This window comes from Carcharodon carcharias, chromosome 2, assembly GCF_017639515.1.
Source record: "Carcharodon carcharias isolate sCarCar2 chromosome 2, sCarCar2.pri, whole genome shotgun sequence".
Lineage (NCBI taxonomy): Eukaryota > Metazoa > Chordata > Chondrichthyes > Lamniformes > Lamnidae > Carcharodon > Carcharodon carcharias.
In genome coordinates, this window is record NC_054468.1 from 133141283 (window position 1) to 133163770 (window position 22488).

General features: G+C 42.8%; 1 protein-coding gene across 6 annotated transcripts in view; it reads right to left on the reverse strand.

Annotated features, from left to right (window-relative positions):
• atl2 (atlastin GTPase 2) overlaps positions 1–22488 on the reverse strand; it is an 89567-nt gene that overhangs the window by 51000 nt on the left and 16079 nt on the right. For 5 of the 6 annotated variants that reach the window (XM_041211138.1, XM_041211147.1, XM_041211109.1 and 2 more), the window contains one exon: positions 13797–14044. In XM_041211138.1, the coding sequence (XP_041067072.1) occupies positions 13797–14018 (222 nt within the window). In that variant the 5' untranslated portion in view covers positions 14019–14044. Of the gene's footprint in view, positions 1–4783; positions 4843–13796; positions 14045–22488 lie in introns of those variants that run through there. The other variant, XM_041211157.1, reaches the window with a different exon arrangement.

Here is a 22488-nt window from a genome sequence, read left to right on the forward strand (position 1 = left end):
CCCTCAAAAGGTGGTGAATCTGCGGATTCTACCACAGAAGGCAGTGAGGGCGAAGTCACTGAATATATTTAAAAGAGGAAATAGACATGTTTCTAGATTCTAAACATGCCAAGGAGTATGGGGAGAACACAGGAGTATGGCATTGCGATAGAGGATCAGCCATGATCATATTGAATGGCAGAGAAGGGCCAAATGACCTAATCCTGCTCTTGTTTTCTATGTTTCTATGATGCAAGTCCAAGGTGTCAGTACTCAGAATTTTACAGCACAGGTGGCGGCCTTTCAGTCCCTTATGCCTGTGCTGGCTTTCTAAAAAATCTACCTATCAGTACCACTCTCCCCATTCTTTTGCCATAGGTCTGCAATTTCTTCCTTTACAAGAACACATCCAATTTCTTAAAAATTACTACTTAATTTGCTTCCTTCACTCTTTCAGGAAGTACATTCCAAACCATAACTCACTACATTTAAAAAAAATACTCCCATTTCCCCCCCCAGTTCTCTTGGTAGTTATCTGAAATCTGTATCCTCTGTTTATTAACTCTAGTGGAAACAATTTTCCTTATTTCCACTTATCAAAGCCCTCAATTTTAAGCACCATGATCAAATCTTCCCTTCTTTTTACAGCAGAGGAAAATCAAGACCAGTTTCTCTAACCTCTCCAGATTACTGACCAATGAACTAAAAAATTCAGCATAGTAATAAATCTGCTGTACTTTTGTCAAATCCTTTCAAGTCACCATGTATACTCTCAGGTCCATTGTTGATGAGTAACTGATATTCCTTCACATCTATACAGAATTCCCCTTCTGCAATTCCAATTGGGGCATTGATGGCAGTGTTGCCAAGGCAGAAATGCTTGTTCACATTGCCTTGAAGGACTTGATGGTATTTAAACTGCTGTTTAAATCCTAGGCAGGGTTTAGGAATACTTTCTGACCATCAGGAAGTTTCTGATGGGTGAGGAAAAGGCTGCGCTGTACAAACTCTCATTCACTTCATATTTGCTACCAGTTCATTGTTGCCTCTCAAGACACCACTGAAATGCCAGTTTCATTTACCAGCTGGGTCTTGGGAAGAGGCCCAAGGGAAGTATCCCATTAAGTTACTTTTAAACTGATACCATTGGTTCCCATGAAAGTTAGGTGAAGGCCAAACATATGAATAAGCTTTTCATGACATTTGGATTGTAACATCAACACAAAGATAATAAATAAAAGCAAGTGATTAGTATCATGTTACACAATGTGTACTAGCCCCTTTGAGATCAACAGCTGCTAGGAATACATAATAAAAATGGGTCTGCGTTCATTTCAACCTAAAAAGGTCCACCAGGTTCATCTTGACAGTTACTAACTGCAAAAAGTCTGTAATGGGACCTGGAAGCCAAAGAATACAAGAGTATTTAATTTCAAGTCATTTACCTAGATTAAGTATGGGTGAAATCACACTGTAGCTCTAATAACCAGTTACCATGGAACAGGAAAGCAAGAAACTATGTACATTCCATGTTATAACAAACATTTCTGAAAAGTATTACTTTTCACTACATGAAAAAGTAGTGCCAGTTTCATTGCCATGGGACAAGATCTGTACAGTTTACTTCTATTTGAGGTTCAAAACTTACTCCTACAGAATCCCTGAACACATTTTTCAGAAGTACAGTATAATCTTTTCAAGATAGATACAAAATGGGGACATCAAAATATTTTGCATGATCACAACCAGTTTCCATCTGTAACACCACATCATTGATTAGAAAATTACCTTTCTCTAATTCTAAGCACCTCTGGTTTCATTTTCCCTTTTAAATCTGTTTAACATTTCTCAAGATGAATTTCATTGGTTTCAACTATTATGGAGAGCATATGAGGAACTAGGTAACTTCTGGGACTATTCAAGTCAGGTTTTAATTAAAAACAAAACAAAACCGTATACCTGGTAGCTAAAGAAATATATATATATTTTAAACTGTTTCAATATGGAACAAAAGTTCATTTTTGCTGTTTCTAAAATAAAATTCAATTTATCCTGTGTTGTTTTGTTATTGCTTACAACCAGAGCAAACTGCTACTGAACTTACTAAAGGTCTGTCGAGTCTGAAAAAATAAATTTAAATAGCTGAGCAGTTATCTAATCCACACTTTACATGAGAAAAGTTTATAGTTTATACTATACTGCGTACCAATTACAACAACGTATGGAAGGAAAAGCAAGAGTATGCGGAGCAAGGAAGATAACCCTGAATCATGTTTATTCACCTTTTTGCGGCCAAGATACTGGCCAAACAGTTAGAACCCTCATAATAGCTAAGTATTGCAGATGCAGGAAATCTAAAATAAAAACAGAAGCTGATGGAAGTACTGAGTAGCTCTGGCAGCACCTGTGGGGGGAGAGAGAGAGAAAGAGAAATATAGTTAACGCATTAGGTCAATAATCTTTCAACAGAACTGGAAAAATTAAAGATGTAACAGGTTTTAAGGAAGTGGAGATACAGGGAAAGGTCAATGGTAGGGTGGAAAGATTAAATGACAAAAGGGATGATGGTGCAAGGCAAAAGGAGATTGGAATGGGACAAGAAACAAAAACTTGAGTCTAGAGGAGATGTAAAAAGCAGAAACAGTTGCCATCCAAACAAATAAAGGTGGTGGGGGTGAATGTTAAGTTCCGCAGGCTGCCTAATTGAAAAAGGAGGTATTGTACCTTGAGCTTCATTGCAATATAGTGAAGGAGGAATGAGGAGAAATGAACCGGGGTGTCTAGTTTCCTGGCTCCAACCGTTCTTACCCACTACGCTCAGGTGTCCAGGATAACTAACTTTTTCCAGTTCTGATGAAAGATCATCAATCTGAAACAGAGATGCTGTCTGAACTGTTGAGTATTTCCAGTATTCTCGGTTTTTATGTGTGCTGCAACCCAACATGACCACAATTCCCCAAAATGAAAAAGCAACATTACTCTGGAAACAGATTAAAGATTTGACCTTCTAGGTCAGAAATACATTGTTTATCAGAGAAGCAAAGAAAAACGTGCCTCAAGTTTTCAGGGCTCACAACATCTACATAGCCCTGATGCAGCGCTTTTGTTGAAAATTATAAAAGTAACAACCTCAAAAAAGTCCAAAAATGCCCCTTTTAGCAGGTGTTTTTATGATGAGATTCACAGTAATTTGAAGTCTTGCATTTTTTTTGTACTGGCAACAGTATAAAAATGTAATATTTCCAAGTTTGCTGATGACACAAAACTTGGTGGGAATGTGAGTTGTGAAGCGGATGCAAAGGGGATTTAGACAGAGTAAGTGAGTGGGCAAGAACAAGGCAGAAGGAATATAATATAGAAAAATGTGACGTTATCCACTTGGTAGAAAAAACAGAAATGCAGAGTATTTCTTAAATGGGGAGAGATTGGGAAGTGTTGACATCCAAAGGGACCAGGGTGTGCTTGCTCATAAGCCACTGAAAGCTAACATGTAGAGCCTTTTAAAATGTTTGACAATCAAATGCCCTCTTTCACTGATGTTAATACTTGTATGTTTGAGCATTATTAAAAAATATGGTATTGCAAAGAAATCCTTAAACGTGTCTGTCTTGTTTTTCATTATTATTAGCATTTGAGTAACAGCATTGCTACTTTTTAGTGTTTTTGACTAAATTTAAAAGTTTAAAACTTTGTTACCAAGGTGCTGGCTTGTGTTCTATGCAATCATACCATATGCTAATTTACAACCCAAGTTTACCAAATTTTATTTGTGTCCCCCCTCTTTATAGCATCACTAATGCCAAATTTTGTGGTAGCAAAGCCCCAAACCACCAAACCAGTAAAAGCGGCTGTTTGTACACAAGTCTTTCATGACATCATAACATTGCACAGCACAAAGTTGGGACTTGAATCAAATCTGATCCAAGGCTTCTACGCAAGTAACTTTATACCATACTGAAATGCTAAGATACCTACATGCCAAGAATCAAATGTTCGAACAGTTCCTGGAGTTTACAGTTTCTTTTGTTAAGCACAAAGACAAATAAAATTACACCAGGATTACATACGAAGCCAGAGCTTACTGTCAACTTTAATTGGATGAAAGGCATAACACTGCAATAGTTTGCATAGCTTTAGTTCTGGCTATCCTTGGGGTTTTCCAAACATTCAGTCCCAAACCTCCACTTGAAACAATCTGTATGCGGTTTTGATTAATTTAGTAATTAACTGTTGCATAATGCTATGCTAAAAGCCATGAAATTAATATTTAGCCAAAGTTAAAAATAGAAATATTCATGCTATTGCATTTTGTTTTCAGTACGTAGAGGAACTACTAAGCTTCAATTATTCAAAAATAAAACCTTATGATGGGGGCATTTAAAATCGCAAACAAATTATGGGATGGTAGCCTCAAAAGGTTAGTGTGAAAATGATGTTTATGCTACATAAAAACATTGACAAGTATAGTTCGGTTATTTTTTAATAGAACACTAAAAAGAACATAAAACACTAAAATATGCAAAGCACTAGTTCAAGAAAATTCCAAATATAGACCTATAAACAGACAAAGAGGAAAGTCATTTACATACCATTCTTATTTAAGTGTATAAAAGGGTGAAATACATTTTTATCTCCCTAGTAATTGCATGGGTTTGATTTGCACTATATATAAATACTACAAGGAATAACCAACAGTTTCACACTCACTATAAGATATCAAATTAAAAACTACTGATGCAGTTTCCTGCTCTCGCCCAGAACAGAAAAACTTCAGCTTTGCTTCCAATTTCCCCCTTACTCTCACCTTCACATGGTCCATCTCCAACACTTCTTTTCCTTGTCTCGACTTCACAGTCTCCATTTCTGGGGATAGACAGTCGACAAATATCGATTATAAGCTCACTGACTCCCACAGCTACCTTGACTACATTTCCTCACACCCTGCTTCCTGGGAAGATTCCATTCCCCCAGTTTCTCAGTAGCATCTGTTCTGATGATGCAACCTTCCACAACAGCACTTCTAATAGGTCTTCCTTTACCGTCAACGAAAGATTCCACAACCACCCCCCTGTCCACCACAGTGTTTGACAGGGCCCTCAGCCAACCCATTTCATGCGCTTCTACTCTCACCGTTTTTCCCTCCCTCCCAGAACCACGATAGGGTCCCTCATCCTCACTCTCCACCACATCAGCCTCCACATTCAAAGGATCATCCCCCATCATTTTCACCACCTCCAGCATGCTGCTGCCACCACCACCAAACACATCTTACCCTAACCCCCACCCCCAACCCTTTCAGCATTCCGAAGGGATCGCTTCCTCCATGACACCTTGGTCTACTCCTCAGTCACCCCCAACACCTCGCACCCTTCCCATGCAATTGCAGGAGATGTAACAGCTGCCTTTCTACCTCCTCTCTCCTCACTATCCACAGCCCTAAAACACCTCTTTCCAGGTGAAGCACTTGTACTTCTTTCAATGTAGTTTACTTCATTCACTGCTCACAACGCAGTCTCCTCTACACTGGTGAGACCAAACACAAATTGAGTGATCATCTGCGAAACACTTCCACTCAGTCTGCAAGCGTGGCACTAAGCTTCCAGTTGCATGTTATTTTAATTTACCACCTTGCTCTCATTCTCATTTCTATCCTCTGCCTGCTTCTGTGTTCTAGTAAAGCTCAACACAAGCTCGAGGAACAGCACCTCATCTTCCAATTAAGCACTTTACAGTCTTCTGGGCTCAACCCGGACTTCAACAATCTCAGGCCATGAACTCTGTCCCCCATTTTGGCCCTTTTATTTTGAAGCCATATGCCAGTTTGAATTCTTTTTTCATGTTTATGCTTTTGCACAGAGCTTTCCATTATACTGGCATTTAAACTGCTTTGTCTCTTTACCACAACCATTACAACTCCCTTTGCCTTTTGTTCCATGACATCTTTGTCATTTAATCTCACCAACCCTCCACCCTATCCCAGACCCTCCCTTTTTGTTCTTCCTCCCCCTCCCCACTTTATGGCATAAACGCAAACATTTCAACCATCCTTCAGTTCTGAAGAGTCATATTTGACTCAAAATGTTCACTTGCTCTCTCCGCAGATGCTGCCAGACCTGAGTATTTCCAGCACTTTATTTCAGATTTCCAGCAACTGTAGTATTGTGCTTCTATTTAATAGAAGAGTTACACACCATACAGCACCTTTCACAACCACATTCCAAAGCATTTTACCGTCAGTCAAGTACTGTCATTGTACTGTAGGAAACGTGCAGCCAATTTCTGCACAGCAAACACTCACAACAGCAGGGTTAAAGCCAGATAATCGTTTTCTCATAATCATAGAGGTCTACAGCACAGAAAAAGGCCCTTCGGCCCATCAAGTCTGCGCCGCTCAAACAAGTACCGAAGTATTCTAATCCCATTTTCCAGCACTAGGCCCACAGCCTTGTATGCCATGGCATCGCAAGTGTACATCCAAATACTTCTTAAATGTTATGAGGGTTTCTGTCTCTACCACCCTTTCAGGTAATGAGTTCCAGATACCCATCACCCTCTGGGTGAAAAAATTCTTCCTCACATCCCCTCTAAACCTCCTATTCCTTACCTTAAATCTATGCCCCCTGGTCATTGATCCCTCCACCATGGGGAAAAGTTCCTTCCTGTCTATCCTAGCTATGCCCCTCAATTTTATGCCCCTCAATTTTATACACCTCAATTTTATACACCTCAATCATGTCCCCCCTCAATCTCCTCTGTTCCAGGGAAAATAACCCCAGTCTATCCGATCTCTCCTCATAACTAAAACTCTCCAGCCCAGGAAACAGCCTGGTAAATCTCCTCTGCACGGTCTCTCTAGTGCAATCACAAACTTCCTATAATGCAGATTTCAGAACTGTACGCAATACTCTAGCTGTGGCCTAACCAGCATTTTATACAGTTCCAGCATAACCTCCCTGCTCTTATATTCTATGCCTCAGCTAATAAAGTCAAGTATCCCATATGCCTTCTTAACCACCTTATCTACCTGTCTCGCTACTTTAAGGGACCGGTGGAAATGCACATCAAGGCCCCTCTGATCCTCAGTATTTCCCAGGGTCCTACTATTCAACATGCATTCCCTTGCCTCGTTTGTCCTGCCCAAGTGCATCACCTCACACTTATCCAGATTAAATTCCATTTGCCACTGATCAGCCCATCTGACTAGCCCGTCTACATACTCCTGTAATCTAAGGCTATCCTCCTCACTATTTACCACCCCACCAATTTTCATGTCATCCGCGAACTTACTGATCAATATCAATCCTTCATTCAAGTCTAAATCGTTTATATGTACCACAAACAGCAAGGGACCCAACACCATTCCCTGTGGAACCCCACTAGACATAGGTATCCAGTCACAAAAACACCCCTCGACCATCACCCTCTGCTTCTTGCCACTCAGCCAATTCTGGATCCAATTTGCCAAATTGCCTTGGATCACATGGGCTCTTACCTCTGTTAGTCTCCCATGTGGGACCTCATCAAAAGCCTTGCTGAAGTCCATGTAGACCACATCAAATGCATTGCCCTCATCTACACACCGGGTCACCTCTTCGAAAAATTCAATCAAATTGGTCAGGCAAGACATCCCCTTAACAAAACTATGCTGACTGTCATTGATTAACCCTGCCTCTCCAAGTGTAGATTAATTCTGTCCCTCAGAATTGCTTCCAATAGTTTCCCCATCACTGAGGTTAGACTGACAGGCCTGTAGTTCCCTGGTTTATCCCTTCCTCCCTTCTTGGATAACAGTACTACGTTGGTTGTCCTCTAGTCCTCTGGCACTTCTCCTGCAGCCAAAGGGGTATTGAAAATTATTGCCAGCGCCCCCGCTATTTCCTCCCTTGCCTCACTCAACAGCCTGGGATACATTTCATCCGGGCCTGGAGATTTATCTACTTTTAAGCTTGCCAGGCCACATAAAACTTCCTTCCTTTCTATGCTAATTTTTAAAATTACATCACAGTCCTTCTGCCTGATTTCCAAACCCATGTCATTCTCCTCACTTGTGAACACCAACACAAAGTATTCATTTAGAACCCTACCTACATCTTCCGGCTCCACACAAAAACTACAACTATAGCCCTTAATGGGCCCTACTCTTTCCCTAGTTATCCTCTTACTCTTAATGTACTTGTAAAATAACTTTGGATTTTCCTTTATTTTACCTGCCAATGCTTTTTCATGCTGCCTTTTTGCTCTCCTAATTTCCTTTTGAAGTTGTCCCATACACATTCTATACTCCTCCAGGGTTTCCGCTGTTTTGAGCCCTTAGTATCTGCCATAAGCCTCCTTTCTTCTCTTTAGCCAATCCTGTATATCCCTCAGCATCCAGGGTTCCCTGGATTTGTTGATCCCACCCTTTATCTATACTGGAATATTTTGGCCCTATACTCTCACTATTTCCTTCTTGAATGAGTCCCACTGCTCTGACGCAGATTTACCTAAAAGTAGCTGCTCCCACTCCATTCTGGCCAAATCATACCTGATCTTATTAAAAATCGACCTTCTCCCAATTTAGAACTCTGATTTCTAGCCCGTCCTTGTCCTTTTCCATAACAACCTTGGATCTAATGGAGTTATGATCACTATCTGCAAAATGCTTCCTCATTTGATACCTCTTCATTCCCTAAAATTAAGTCCATGACCGTCCCCTCTCTTGTAGGGCCTTCTATGTACTGGCTTAAAAAGCTTTCCTGGATGCATTTTAATAATTGCGCTCCCTCTAAACCATCACATTATGACTAATCCAGTTAATGTTGGGGAAGTTGAAAACCCCACTATTACTACCCTATTATTTTTTCACTTCTCTGAAATTTACCTACATATCTGCTCTATTTCTCTGACTGGGGGCCTATAGTACACTCCCAGCAATGTGATTGCTCTTTTTTTGTTTTTCAGTTCTATCCATATGGCTTCATTTGAGGAGCCTTTTAAGATGTCATCCCTCCTTACTGCTGTAATTGATTCCTTGATCAATATCATGACATTCCCCTCTTACCTCATTCCCTGCCTCGCCTGAAGACCCTATATCCTGGAATATAGAGCTGCCACTCCTGCCCCTCTCTCAACCATGTCTCTGTGACAGCAATGACATCATACTTCCAAGTGTTCATTTGTGCACTCAACTCATCTGCCTAATTCGTCTGACTCCTTGCTTTAAAATACCATCCAACCATGCCAAACTCCCTTGTGCCTTAACTGGCCTATAATTTCTATGCCTTCCAGACTCACTTGCTCTCTTCCAATTTTGGCTGTGCATCTCCCCCTACTGAACCTCCTCTCAGGATCCCATCCCCCTGCCAAGTTAGTTTAAACCCTCCCCAACAGCACTAGCAAACAGCCCTGCAAGGATGTTGGTCCCATTCCAGTTCAGGTGCAACCCGTGCACCTCGTACAGGTCCCACCGCTCTCCCCCTTAGAATGCCCTGCAGCCAGTGATGTCCTTGACCCTGGCACCAAGGAGGCAACATACCATCCTGGAGTCATGTCTATGGCCGCAGAAACACCCATCTGTTCCCCTATCAAGTCTCCTACCTCTATTGCTCTTCCCCTTTTTTTCCTCCCTCCCTGTGCAGCTGAGCCACAGTGCCATGAGCTCCCCAGAGGAACCATCACTCTCATCGTTTTTCAACGCAAAAAAACGGTTCTCGAGCGAGATGCACCCTGGGGATTTCCTGACTACCTGCCTGACACCTTTCTTCTGACTGATGGTCACCCATTCCCCCTCTGTCTGCGCTTCCGTATATGTGGGGTGGCCACGTCTAAAAGTGTGCTATCCACAAAACTCTTAGCCTCGCAGATACAACTTAGTGCCTCCAGCTGCCGCTCAAGCTCTGAAATTCGGAGCTCCAGTGCCTGCAGCTGGTGGCACTTCCTGCACACGTGGTCGGTCAGAGCGCAAGGAGCGTCTAGGACTTCCCACATGTTGCAGGCAGTACATAACACAGGACTGAGCTGCCCTGCCATACCTCTAATTGAAAAAAAAACCCTTACTTTAAGTTAATACAGTAAAAAAATGTTAAATTATTTATGTACTTTAAAAGAAACTAGAGCCCTTACCTTTCCTTATCTTAATCTATTTTAAACTGCAGAAAAACACTTACCCACTAGTCACCAATCAGCTCTCACCTTTGTGCTGAGATCACTTTTTGAAGCTTCCCTACACTCACGCTGGTTCTGATCTCTCCGCCGCTCTCTCATGCTGTCTTGATGTCACTCACTATTTTCACCATGAGGCTGACTGCAGCACACTCTTCCCAGGCTGCTTCACCGCGAGGCTGACTGCAGCACACTCTTCCCAGGCTGCTTCACCGCGAGGCTGACTGCAGCACACTCTTCCCAGGCTGCTTCACCGCGAGGCTGACTGCAGCACACTCTTCCCAGGCTGCTTCACCGCGAGGCTGACTGCAGCACACTCTTCCCAGGCTGCTTCACCGCGAGGCTGACTGCAGCACACTCTTCCCAGGCTGCTTCACCGCGAGGCTGACTGCAGCACACTCTTCCCAGGCTGCTTCACCGCGAGGCTGACTGCAGCACACTCTTCCCAGGCTGCTTCACCGCGAGGCTGACTGCAGCACACTCTTCCCAGGCTGCTTCACCGCGAGGCTGACTGCAGCACACTCTTCCCAGGCTGCTTCACCGCGAGGCTGACTGCAGCACACTCTTCCCAGGCTGCTTCACCGCGAGGCTGACTGCAGCACACTCTTCCCAGGCTGCTTCACCGCGAGGCTGACTGCAGCACACTCTTCCCAGGCTGCTTCACCGCGAGGCTGACTGCAGCACACTCTTCCCAGGCTGCTTCACCGCGAGGCTGACTGCAGCACACTCTTCCCAGGCTGCTTCACCGCGAGGCTGACTGCAGCACACTCTTCCCAGGCTGCTTCACCGCGAGGCTGACTGCAGCACACTCTTCCCAGGCTGCTTCACCGCGAGGCTGACTGCAGCACACTCTTCCCAGGCTGCTTCACCGCGAGGCTGACTGCAGCACACTCTTCCCAGGCTGCTTCACCGCGAGGCTGACTGCAGCACACTCTTCCCAGGCTGCTTCACCGCGAGGCTGACTGCAGCACACTCTTCCCAGGCTGCTTCACCGCGAGGCTGACTGCAGCACACTCTTCCCAGGCTGCTTCACCGCGAGGCTGACTGCAGCACACTCTTCCCAGGCTGCTTCACCGCGAGGCTGACTGCAGCACACTCTTCCCAGGCTGCTTCACCGCGAGGCTGACTGCAGCACACTCTTCCCAGGCTGCTTCACCGCGAGGCTGACTGCAGCACACTCTTCCCAGGCTGCTTCACCGCGAGGCTGACTGCAGCACACTCTTCCCAGGCTGCTTCACCGCGAGGCTGACTGCAGCACACTCTTCCCAGGCTGCTTCACCGCGAGGCTGACTGCAGCACACTCTTCCCAGGCTGCTTCACCGCGAGGCTGACTGCAGCACACTCTTCCCAGGCTGCTTCACCGCGAGGCTGACTGCAGCACACTCTTCCCAGGCTGCTTCACCGCGAGGCTGACTGCAGCACACTCTTCCCAGGCTGCTTCACCGCGAGGCTGACTGCAGCACACTCTTCCCAGGCTGCTTCACCGCGAGGCTGACTGCAGCACACTCTTCCCAGGCTGCTTCACCGCGAGGCTGACTGCAGCACACTCTTCCCAGGCTGCTTCACCGCGAGGCTGACTGCAGCACACTCTTCCCAGGCTGCTTCACCGCGAGGCTGACTGCAGCACACTCTTCCCAGGCTGCTTCACCGCGAGGCTGACTGCAGCACACTCTTCCCAGGCTGCTTCACCGCGAGGCTGACTGCAGCACACTCTTCCCAGGCTGCTTCACCGCGAGGCTGACTGCAGCACACTCTTCCCAGGCTGCTTCACCGCGAGGCTGACTGCAGCACACTCTTCCCAGGCTGCTTCACCGCGAGGCTGACTGCAGCACACTCTTCCCAGGCTGCTTCACCGCGAGGCTGACTGCAGCACACTCTTCCCAGGCTGCTTCACCGCGAGGCTGACTGCAGCACACTCTTCCCAGGCTGCTTCACCGCGAGGCTGACTGCAGCACACTCTTCCCAGGCTGCTTCACCGCGAGGCTGACTGCAGCACACTCTTCCCAGGCTGCTTCACCGCGAGGCTGACTGCAGCACACTCTTCCCAGGCTGCTTCACCGCGAGGCTGACTGCAGCACACTCTTCCCAGGCTGCTTCACCGCGAGGCTGACTGCAGCACACTCTTCCCAGGCTGCTTCACCGCGAGGCTGACTGCAGCACACTCTTCCCAGGCTGCTTCACCGCGAGGCTGACTGCAGCACACTCTTCCCAGGCTGCTTCACCGCGAGGCTGACTGCAGCACACTCTTCCCAGGCTGCTTCACCGCGAGGCTGACTGCAGCACACTCTTCCCAGGCTGCTTCACCGCGAGGCTGACTGCAGCACACTCTTCCCAGGCTGCTTCACCGCGAGGCTGACTGCAGCACACTCTTCCCAGGCTGCTTCACCGCGAGGCTGACTGCAGCACACTCTTCCCAGGCTGCTTCACCGCGAGGCTGACTGCAGCACACTCTTCCCAGGCTGCTTCACCGCGAGGCTGACTGCAGCACACTCTTCCTAGGCTGCTTCACCACGAGGCTGACTGCAGCACACTCTACCCAGGTTTCTGTTGGTGATTGAGGGATAAATATCTAAGATACTGGGGAGAACCCCCCTGTTCTTCTTCAAAATAGTGCCATGGAATTTTACGTCCACCTGACAGAGCACACCGGGACTCACTTTAACGTCTCACCTGAAAGATAGCACCTCTGACAGTGGAGCACTCTCTCAGTATTGCATTTGTTTCAGCCCAGAGACTTTTGTGCACAAGTCCTGGAATGGGACTTGAATCCGCAACCTTCTGAGTCAAGAGGTAGGAATGCTACTAATTGAGCCAGAGCTGGCAGTGCAATTGCTAAATTTCCAAGGGAACATAGAGGGAACATTAACAGGCAGGGGGAAATTGGCATCTTTACTGAAAAACAGGAGTGAAAGAGAGCAAGCATGCAGGTGGCTCTGCTCTTGAAATCTACTCAAAACAACTCCCTATAAGTTTACACTTTTAAAGGACTAATTTCTCTAGTTGATTCCAATTTGTATCTTGCAAGTACTTGATCATCACAATCCAGGAACTTCCAGGGTCAATCTGTTCTCAGTAGGTGACACTAAAGGTAATATAATTAGCCTAGGTTGTGGATGGCTAATTAAAGAGGACTCCCAAAGCATGTCGGTCACCAAATGACCCCCTGTGGAAGTAGATATACATGTCAGTTATGAACAAACGCAATCAACTGTGATGTCCTCTGCAATCAAATAATCCATCAACAGTCACAATCAAGGCTAACAGGAATTGCGATTTGTGAGTTACAAGGTGAAAGGGGTATCCTTTCCTTGTAAATGATTCATACTCATGAGGAAAGTGGGAGAAAGTGAATTTGTAGAGCAAGTTACAAATTATCCTAGGTTTACCCTGAAGAACATTACTGCTCTGCAGGCTTAAATGGAGAGCAATGAATTTCATGTTCAGTGCCCACGAGCATTTGGACAAGAACCAGCAAGCATTCTACAAGTAGCTACTCAACTACAGTTTCAGTTGAGACCAACTGGTTGCAAACAAAAACTTTGCAAATATCTAACTGATGGGAGCACTCAGATAGGGATATACAATTGTCATTGTTAAGTGGCTGAAGATATTTTCAACATTCACATTTCGAAACAATTTAGACTTTAAGTAAAAGAAATGATAGCATGGTCTCTTACCTGATTGTACATGTATCGCAGCATGAAGTCCAACAAAAATGATTTGCCTTTACGAAATGCTCCTGCCACAGAGACAACGACAACATTCAAGTCCCGAATGTGTTCCTGCAATAGAAGTCGTTCCAAGGATTTTTCATCGAGATCAAAATGATGATTATCTTCATGTGCCAACACCACCTGTATCGGTCTTGCCTCTTTCATGGGAACATCGTCTGAATTCATTACAGCCTCCTGGCTACCGGACTCATCTGTTGAAAACCAAAAATATTTTAGCCTAGGCTATAAATGACAATGAGATTAACCAAGCAATTTGATTCTCTCACCTGGTTAGATTTTTCCTTTCCTTGTCCAGAATCACGTCAAAACAATTTAGTCCCAATTAAAATACATTAAACTCAGCACACACTAGGAATCAAAAGTCATCTTTTTCAAAAATCTATTTTGCCTAACCTAAAATAGACACAAACATATTCTGTACAAAAGCCCTAGCTAGGCACAGCAATTAATAGTTGGCAGACTGGAGTACATGAATAAATAGTTACTACCCAACTAAGGTTTAAATCAAAAAAATGGTAATGTATAAACAGTTCAATTAATCACAACTTTTTAAAAAACAAAAATAATGCAACTTATCTGCAAGTTTGAATAATGTTTTTCATATTCTTGAGCCAGGAATTAAATTAAATATATTATGTTGGTTTGTCAACAGCTTACATGCTAACCACAAGTTCATTAACAAGGACAAGGTTACTAACAATCATTACTAGCCAGCACGTTGCTTATGTAGTCAGGTCATTCCCTTTGTTTTTCTTGTCTGCAAACTAAAAGCAGATGCACCTCTGTGCCAGAGAAATACCCGAGTGTTTCAGATGAAACAATAGTGCACAGTGAGCAGCTTGTGGTCAACTGTAACATGCCAATAGACAAATATTCCATCCCCTATACAAAGAATATTTTTAAACAAATCTTTAGTTTCACTAAAAGTCTTTATTGTTTTGGCCTCAAAAAATGAGATACCCAGAAGGATATAAACATTTTTCACTTGTGCACGACCGAGATTAAAAGAACCAGGTTTCGCTACTCTGGAAGATACTTAAGAATTTTTAGATCATTAAGAAATCCATTCTAAAGACAAATATTCAATTTCAAATTACATTCTTGCAATTAAACTGCAAATCATAAGTTAACAATTAGCGTAAATGTGAATCTCATTTAAATGGCTCCTCAAAATAACTGTTAAACAATTGATAATTTTGGATCCTTCTACGAGCCCAAAAATGCTAAATAAGATATAAAAGTTCTGAAACAAAAACAAAAAACTGCGGATGCTGGAAGTCCAAAACAAAAACAGAATTACCTGGAAAAACTCAGCAGATCTGGCAGCACGGCGGAGAAAAAAGTTCTGCACTTAAATCTAATGAAAGTCAGGCAAGTTATTTTTGCATTGGTGATAAAATAATCCAAATTCCTAAGCATGCTCTTCACGCACATTAGAAGTACTAATTCTGATCTAGTTACCTGAATTGGGCTAGAGCATCTTGGGGTAGTGTATATTTCCTCCATTCCACTTGACAAAGCTATTTAGTATTTTGCCAATTTAATACACAAGGCCCCATGGCAAAACTCAAGCACCTTGAACATTTTAGCCTTCTCCTTCAAACCAAGGATCTTTTGATGTACTATTCACAAAATTTAGGACAAAGTTAATTTATTAACTTCTAAAATTCTTTAGTTTTGGGACAGGTTCAACAACATTCACCCAAAATAGTGCACTGTGCACTACTAGAATCGTCTATTTTAAAAAAAGGTCAGCCTAATGGTACAGTAGGCTTAAAAATTGAACATTTTAAAACAGATTATTACCTCCAGGTTTCCCACTTAATATACAGTTAACAGTATGTACAATTAAGTATTTAATTTATATGCAGGTGGTGGGCGTTAATTGAGCCACTTACAAATAGATACAGGTGATTTTTGGTTTAGTTGGTGCAATGCAACTGTGCACAAGTATTAAAAAAAATATGAAGATTAACTCCATTTTTAGCCTTCACCAACTGACTTTCTGGAAAAGAATACATGCTACATAGAAAACAATGAGTACAAAGTATGCAAAGCAGGAGTTTGTCGGTAATAAATGTTGGAAGTCCACAGAGTATTTGAAGAGTCAAGTTATGACAAAAGCAAAGTCTGGTTTCAAATTAAAAACTAAATATACGGCATGAAAATTATTTTTCTAAGCAGACTAGCATTAAATTGAAAGACGTCTTTCCTTCAAGACCAGCAGCCGGGAACACTGAGGTAGGGATGACAGATGAGGGTTAAACTAGATTAAATCACACTGTGGACATGTAGAGGTAAAAAATCAAGTAAAGTGTAGGATGGAGAGTGTGGAACTTTAATTACTGGACAGGCAGGTATTAACATCTGAACTGTTAATAAAGGAAGGTTTCACTGTAGTAAAAAATCTAAAAAAGAGAAAGATGCAAGGATTCTGCAGGTCAATCTTGGTGAAGTGTGTATGAAATGTCTAGGGAATAATAAACAGCTAGCATTTCTAACGAGCATGTTAGGTTGGAAATGGAGAAGCTACAGAAAGAGAAAGCAGTTTATAACTACTAATGGTACTATTAAGCAAACGTAAATGTACAATGGACGCACTTACTGTACTATCACCATGCTTACCTCTCAATTGAAAGGGGTAGCACAATTTGACTTGCACAGTATACTTTAGAAACTCTTCAGTTTTGATCAGACCACTGCAAAAAGTCAGAGGAAGCTTCACCAGGGCCCAATGAATTTGTTGCTCGAGAGTAAAATTAGCATGAGCCTCACAATTACTGCATGTACAGGTTTGCATCAGTGTATTGATAAATATAGATCAAAACATCCATCGAGTCCACTAGCCTGTATTAAAGTTAAGGATTAGGATTACCCCAATATCCAACATCCAGAAAAAGGGGATAATTATATTTCTATGAAGGTGCACAACATCACCTAGGCTGGATTTCATTACCTATATTAAGACGCAAGCATCTCCAGCCACTGGCTCAAGCATTTTTGGGCTAGGAAGGTCAAAAATTATCAGTTGTTTAACAGTCATTTTGAGGATCCATTTAAATGAGATTCACAGTTATGCAAATTCTTAACTTGTGATTTGCAGTTTAATTGCAAGAATGTAATTTTAAATTGTACTCTGTTCAATCTGTATATAGGTCACCAGACAAGCCCGAGAAGCATAAAATTAGTCTGCTTACTTAAAAATTCAGGTTTATCTTGTTCTCAACAGCACTGAAGTGGTGGCTAGACTTAACTTTCTCTGCTGTTTTATCTCGTTTGCCCATACCTGGTGTTAAATTAATTGGCAGTTTCAGCCTGAAACTCACTGTCTTTCTAGAAATCAAAGAGGAAGTCTGTGCAGCCCAAATTGTTTCCAATACTTGTCCCAAATACATGTAAAATGATTTGTTCTGCTGGACATCAGCCAAGGCTCTTTTTATATAATGGTTAAGTTTCAGTATACAGGAAATGTAGCTTGTTAAATAGGAATTAAACCAGAAAATGCTGAAGATACTCAGCAGGTCAGGCAGCATCTGTGGAGAGAAACCGAATTCAGGCCGATGGCCCTTCCCAGAACTCTTGTTTTCCTTTCTCCTGAGATGCTGCCTGACCTTCTGAGAATTTCCAACATTTTCTGCTTTTATTTCAGATTTCCAGAGTCTGCAGTATTTTATTTAACAAGAATACAAAAGCAATAGTTGATTTTTGCAGTAAGCACAATTAAGTTAAAAAGTAACAAACTGTACAGCATCTAGTTGTTTTCATAACATGAGTAACAAAGTGAAACTACTAAGTTGCTTGACTTAAACAGTAAACATAAGTCTAAAACAGAAAATGCTAGAAATACTCTGGGGCTGGCAGGATCTTCGGAGAGAGAAACAAAGGTGAATGACCTTTCAACTGTTCAGATGAAAATAATGTTTTGATACATATAACTTCATGGGTAGTGGTGGAAGATGTTTAATCTCCAAATTTCATTCTGAAAACACTAAAATCTAATCTTGGTACTCTAATGACATGGCCAAGGCAAACCTCAAAAGCATTTTGCTTGTGATAATAAAACTTTAATCCATTCAACCAATAAATGATCTAATCCTTCTCGCATTTACTCCAGCTTCTGTACAGATGAACTGAAGAACCAGAAAAATTCAATTTTAGAATTCCAAGAACACCGTCTACGGAAACACTCCAAAAGTAACAGGAGAAACAGGCAAAGCAGAAATCCCAATTTACTTTACTGTAATACTGCAAAAGAAAATGAAGAGCTTAGATTTATAAGCAACTTTCCCAAACTCAGAACATCATAAAGTGCTTTAGAGATAACAAAGCACTTTTGAAGCAGTCACGGTTAATGTCACAAATGTAGCAAACTATTTGCCCAAAGCGAAGTCCCTCAAACAGCAACATGACGACGACCAAATAATCTGTTTAAGAGGTGTAGGTTGAGGAGTGAATATTAGCCATGGCAGCAAAATTTCCCAGCTCCTCTTCAATGTTGTGCTTAGAGATCTTTTATGCTCAAGGAGCAGAATTATTGGGAGAAAATGAAGTATGGAAGTTGATAGATCAAGTACTTCAAGGAAAAATCTCAAATCCTTACATTCAGTTATATTCTTGAAAAAAATAGCTTGGAAAAATAGTCGGGGGACATGGTACTAAATGAAAATGTAAACACTGCTTCAATACTTTTTCAATAACTGAATGAATGAAAATTATATGACCCCAAAACAGAATTGCTAAAAAAAAGACCAGTTTTCACTTGAAGTGATACCATTGCTATTCCCGTTACAAGCAATGCAGAGAGGTACAATCATGATATTCTGAAAGGTGATGAGCAAGTTAGCAGCCCATAGGCAAATTAAAACACAGCATATTGAAAAATTGACATTTTTCACAAAATCTGTTACACAATACAATGTTAAAAATAAGCTTCAATTCCAAATCCTCATTTCATCACAAGCATTTGTAACATATCAAGTACCACATAAGACTGGTTAATAAAATTGATGCCCATGAGATGAAAAGGGCAGTTACAATATGGATACAAAATTGGTTAATAAGAACGGAAAACATGATTATGGCGTTGTTGTTCAGAATGGAATGGGGTATACAGCGATCTCCCCCAGGGGTCATTGTTGGAACCACTGCCCCTAACAAGATACATGAATGACTTGGGCTTGGACATATATGGTATAATTTCGAAGTTTGCAGACAACACAAAACTCAAGATAGAGAAACAAATGACGACAACTTGTATTCGCGTAGCATCATTCAACATTATAAAATTTCCCATGGCTATTCCCAGTAGTGTTACAAAGCAACATTTGTCACCAAGCCACATAAGGCAATTAAGGGCAGATGGCTGAAAAGGTAAGCAATGTCTTAAAAGGAAGAAAGAGAAGCAGAGATTTGGGTAGATTTAGGGAGGGAATTCCAAAGCTTAGAGCCTGGCAGCTCAAGGCACAGTCACCAATAGTGGAGCAAATTGGGGATGCTCAAGAGACCTGAATTGGAGGAGCGCAGATAACAGAGTTGTGGGACTGGAGAAGATTACAGAGATGGGGAGCGAAGTCATGGAGGTGTTTGAAATAAAAAGAATATTAAAATCACAGCAATGCTTATCTGGGTGCCGATGTAGCTCAGCGATCACAAGGGTGATGGAGGAATAGGATATGGCATGAGTAGGGACAGGGACAGCTGAGGTTTGCATGATCTCAAGTTTATGAAGGATAAAATGTGGGAGGCAGGCCAGGAGTGCATTGGAAGAGTCATGTCTAGAGGGAACAAAGGCATGGATGAGGGTTTCAACAGATGAGCTGAGACAAGGTTGGCAGTCAGGTGATGTTACAAAGGTGGAAGCAGATGATCTTGGTGATGGCACAGATAGGTGGACAGAAGCTCACCTCAGGATCAAATATGACACCGAGGTTGCAAACATTCTGGTTCAGTCTCAGGCCATTTCCAAGGAAAGTAATGGAGTCAATAGCTAGGGAGCAGGTCTTGTGGCAGAGAACAAAGACAACAGCTTTGGTCTTCCAAGGCCCTAGGTTCTGGAATCCCACCTTAAACCTCTACCTCAGTCTTGTTTTCCTCCTTTAAGACACTCCCCTAAAACCCAACTCTTTGACCAAGCTTTTGGGCACCTGACCTAATACCACATTCTGTGGCTCAAATTTGTACTTTGTTTTATATTGTTCCTGTGAAATATTTGACATTAAAGTCACTTTATAAATACAAACTGCTGTTAAATACATAAGAAGTTTGAATCACTAACCGACTTCTCTAAACATATAATGGCAGTTACTACCTCCAAACTAATTTAAGCTACCTTCCTAAAATTCACATTCTGCATGGCTTTGCAAGGTTCGCTAGAACAAAATTACAAATGGAATGCTCCATGTCTTCTGTCAATGCCATTATTTATGCTAATTTTCAATGATGATGTCATGTTCAACTTTCTTTGCTGGCCAATAAAGCTAATCAGCTTTAGAGAATACAGGGATTATAGGGCACAAGTAGAGAAAAGACCTACTACCCAGTACTTTATAACCAAGAAATCGAATTTGGCACGAAGTTAATCAAAACTGTCCCCAACCCCTAAACCCACACTGCTCAGAGCCAGAGAGAGCCATTCAGGCCAAAGATGCACAACAATTGAAAGGGGCCTCTCATCAGACCTCTGCATATGCACAGTTATGGGCTGCAAGTCGTGGTGCCGTCAGAAGAATCGTGCATGTGAGAATTTCAAAATTCGGCAGATCCTGGGGAGTGTCAGCTAGTGCTGACAGCCATAGGGAGTGCTGGGCAGTATTTATGGGGGTCACCACATGCTCCTCCTCACCCCATCGACTCCCTCCTTTCCACGAGAAAACACTCTCAGGGAATCCCCATCAATGCTTGCTTATTTAATAGCTATTGTGGCTGCCATAAGCTTTCTCCAGGCTTTATGGACGGCAGACAGTTTTCACAGCGAAACCTAATGATTTGCTATCGCACCTTGTTCCAGACAACTCTGTAATTATTCCTTGCAAAAATGCACTTTTTTCAAACTAACTAGTTATATGAATTCCGGTTCCAAGCAGCTAAGATTCATCCCAGCATGCTGGTACCCAAGAAGGACAGGGTGCACTCTCTTGACATAAATCTGTGTCTTTCATTTATGTATAATTTAAATAACTCACAATGGAGGAGTACAAGTTAATACAGTTTTGCATTTCTTTCTGAGTGCCTGTTAAAAGGACGCTGCCTCTCAGCTGTGATGATCTCAGCAACACCACCTTTGGTCCTGGCTGCTGCCTAATCACGCACTTCAAACTATGTCACAGAGCAACATGCTCGAACTACACATGCTCAGGGCATGCACAGCATTGGCAGGAAATGCAGTCCTATTCGATCATGGAGCTGTTCCTATGCTTTGTGACATTCACACACTGTTCAACCCCTTTTTCCTCACCCCACAGCTCACATTTCAGCACAACATCCAACAAATTCACACGTCAATACATTGCACTGGGAAGGCAAACCACACAGGTACATTTCCCTCTGCTAGAATCAAAAGGAAAGCCCAATTTCTTCTTACTGTTGTGTTTGTAAGCTCAGTCGCATCGTGTTCTCTTAAAACGTTTACAGCATGATCTTGCTCAAATGCACCTCTGCAGAGACAGAGGTCAGAAAAGGGACTAAAAGAGCAGAATTCCATAGCTACAAAGTCTGAATTCTGTCAAATGGTGGAAATTCTTCATCCCTGCGCCAGCTGGGTGATAGGGGTGGTGTTGGAGGCAGGTGGTGAGACACAGGACAAAGAGGGATAGTGTATCCTCGTTACAGACACACAGGACATCATTTGTGACTTTAGCAAAAGCTGAAATGGTACTGTGGCTGTGACAAAAGCAAGATTTGGGGCAACTCAGAACATGGAGCTCGAAGAAAGATAAGCATGGGTTTAGAGATGATAGGTTCAAGGGCTTTGGAAAGGAAAGGTAGTTTAGACATGGGGGCAGTAGCTTGCATGGACAGTGGGCTCAAGGGTTAATTTTGTGGCGAGGCGAGGAAGAAAGAAAATTTAAAGGAGAGGGGAACAGTAACTCAAGGCAGAACTGAGTTGTTAAGGACATCAGCTAACATGGAGACCATGAAATGAAGCAGCAGTAGGATTGAGGAAGCAGGAGGTGGGTCTCATGAACAAGGTGAGGTCAGAGAGGGCATATGGGGAGATAGGATAGAAACTAAAGATGCATGTTGAGGGCCAAGGAAGAGACTGCTTTAGAGAAAGTTTGGCCCAGTGGGAGGAGGGAAGAAGCAGAGGCACCAGCTTGACTCAACCTTAGTGACAAAGAAGTCCCTTGTTTGTTACAGTTGCAGGTGTAGGAGACAAAGGGGAGTGTTTAAGTTGGCTTACAGTAGGGTTAAGTAGTCAGGGGTGGATGATTATATTGGCATTCCCAGGTGATCCTGGAATAGTGAGCAATTTTAACAGGTCTCAGCAGGATCCCATAGTACTTTATGTGGTCCTGCCAGATCTGCTTGTGAACAGCAAGACCAGTTAGTCACCCCAGTGGCTACAGGTGTGCAAATCAGCAGCTGCAGAAAGGTTGTGGTGAATAGAGAGCCAATGGTTAGATAATTGGGATTTTGA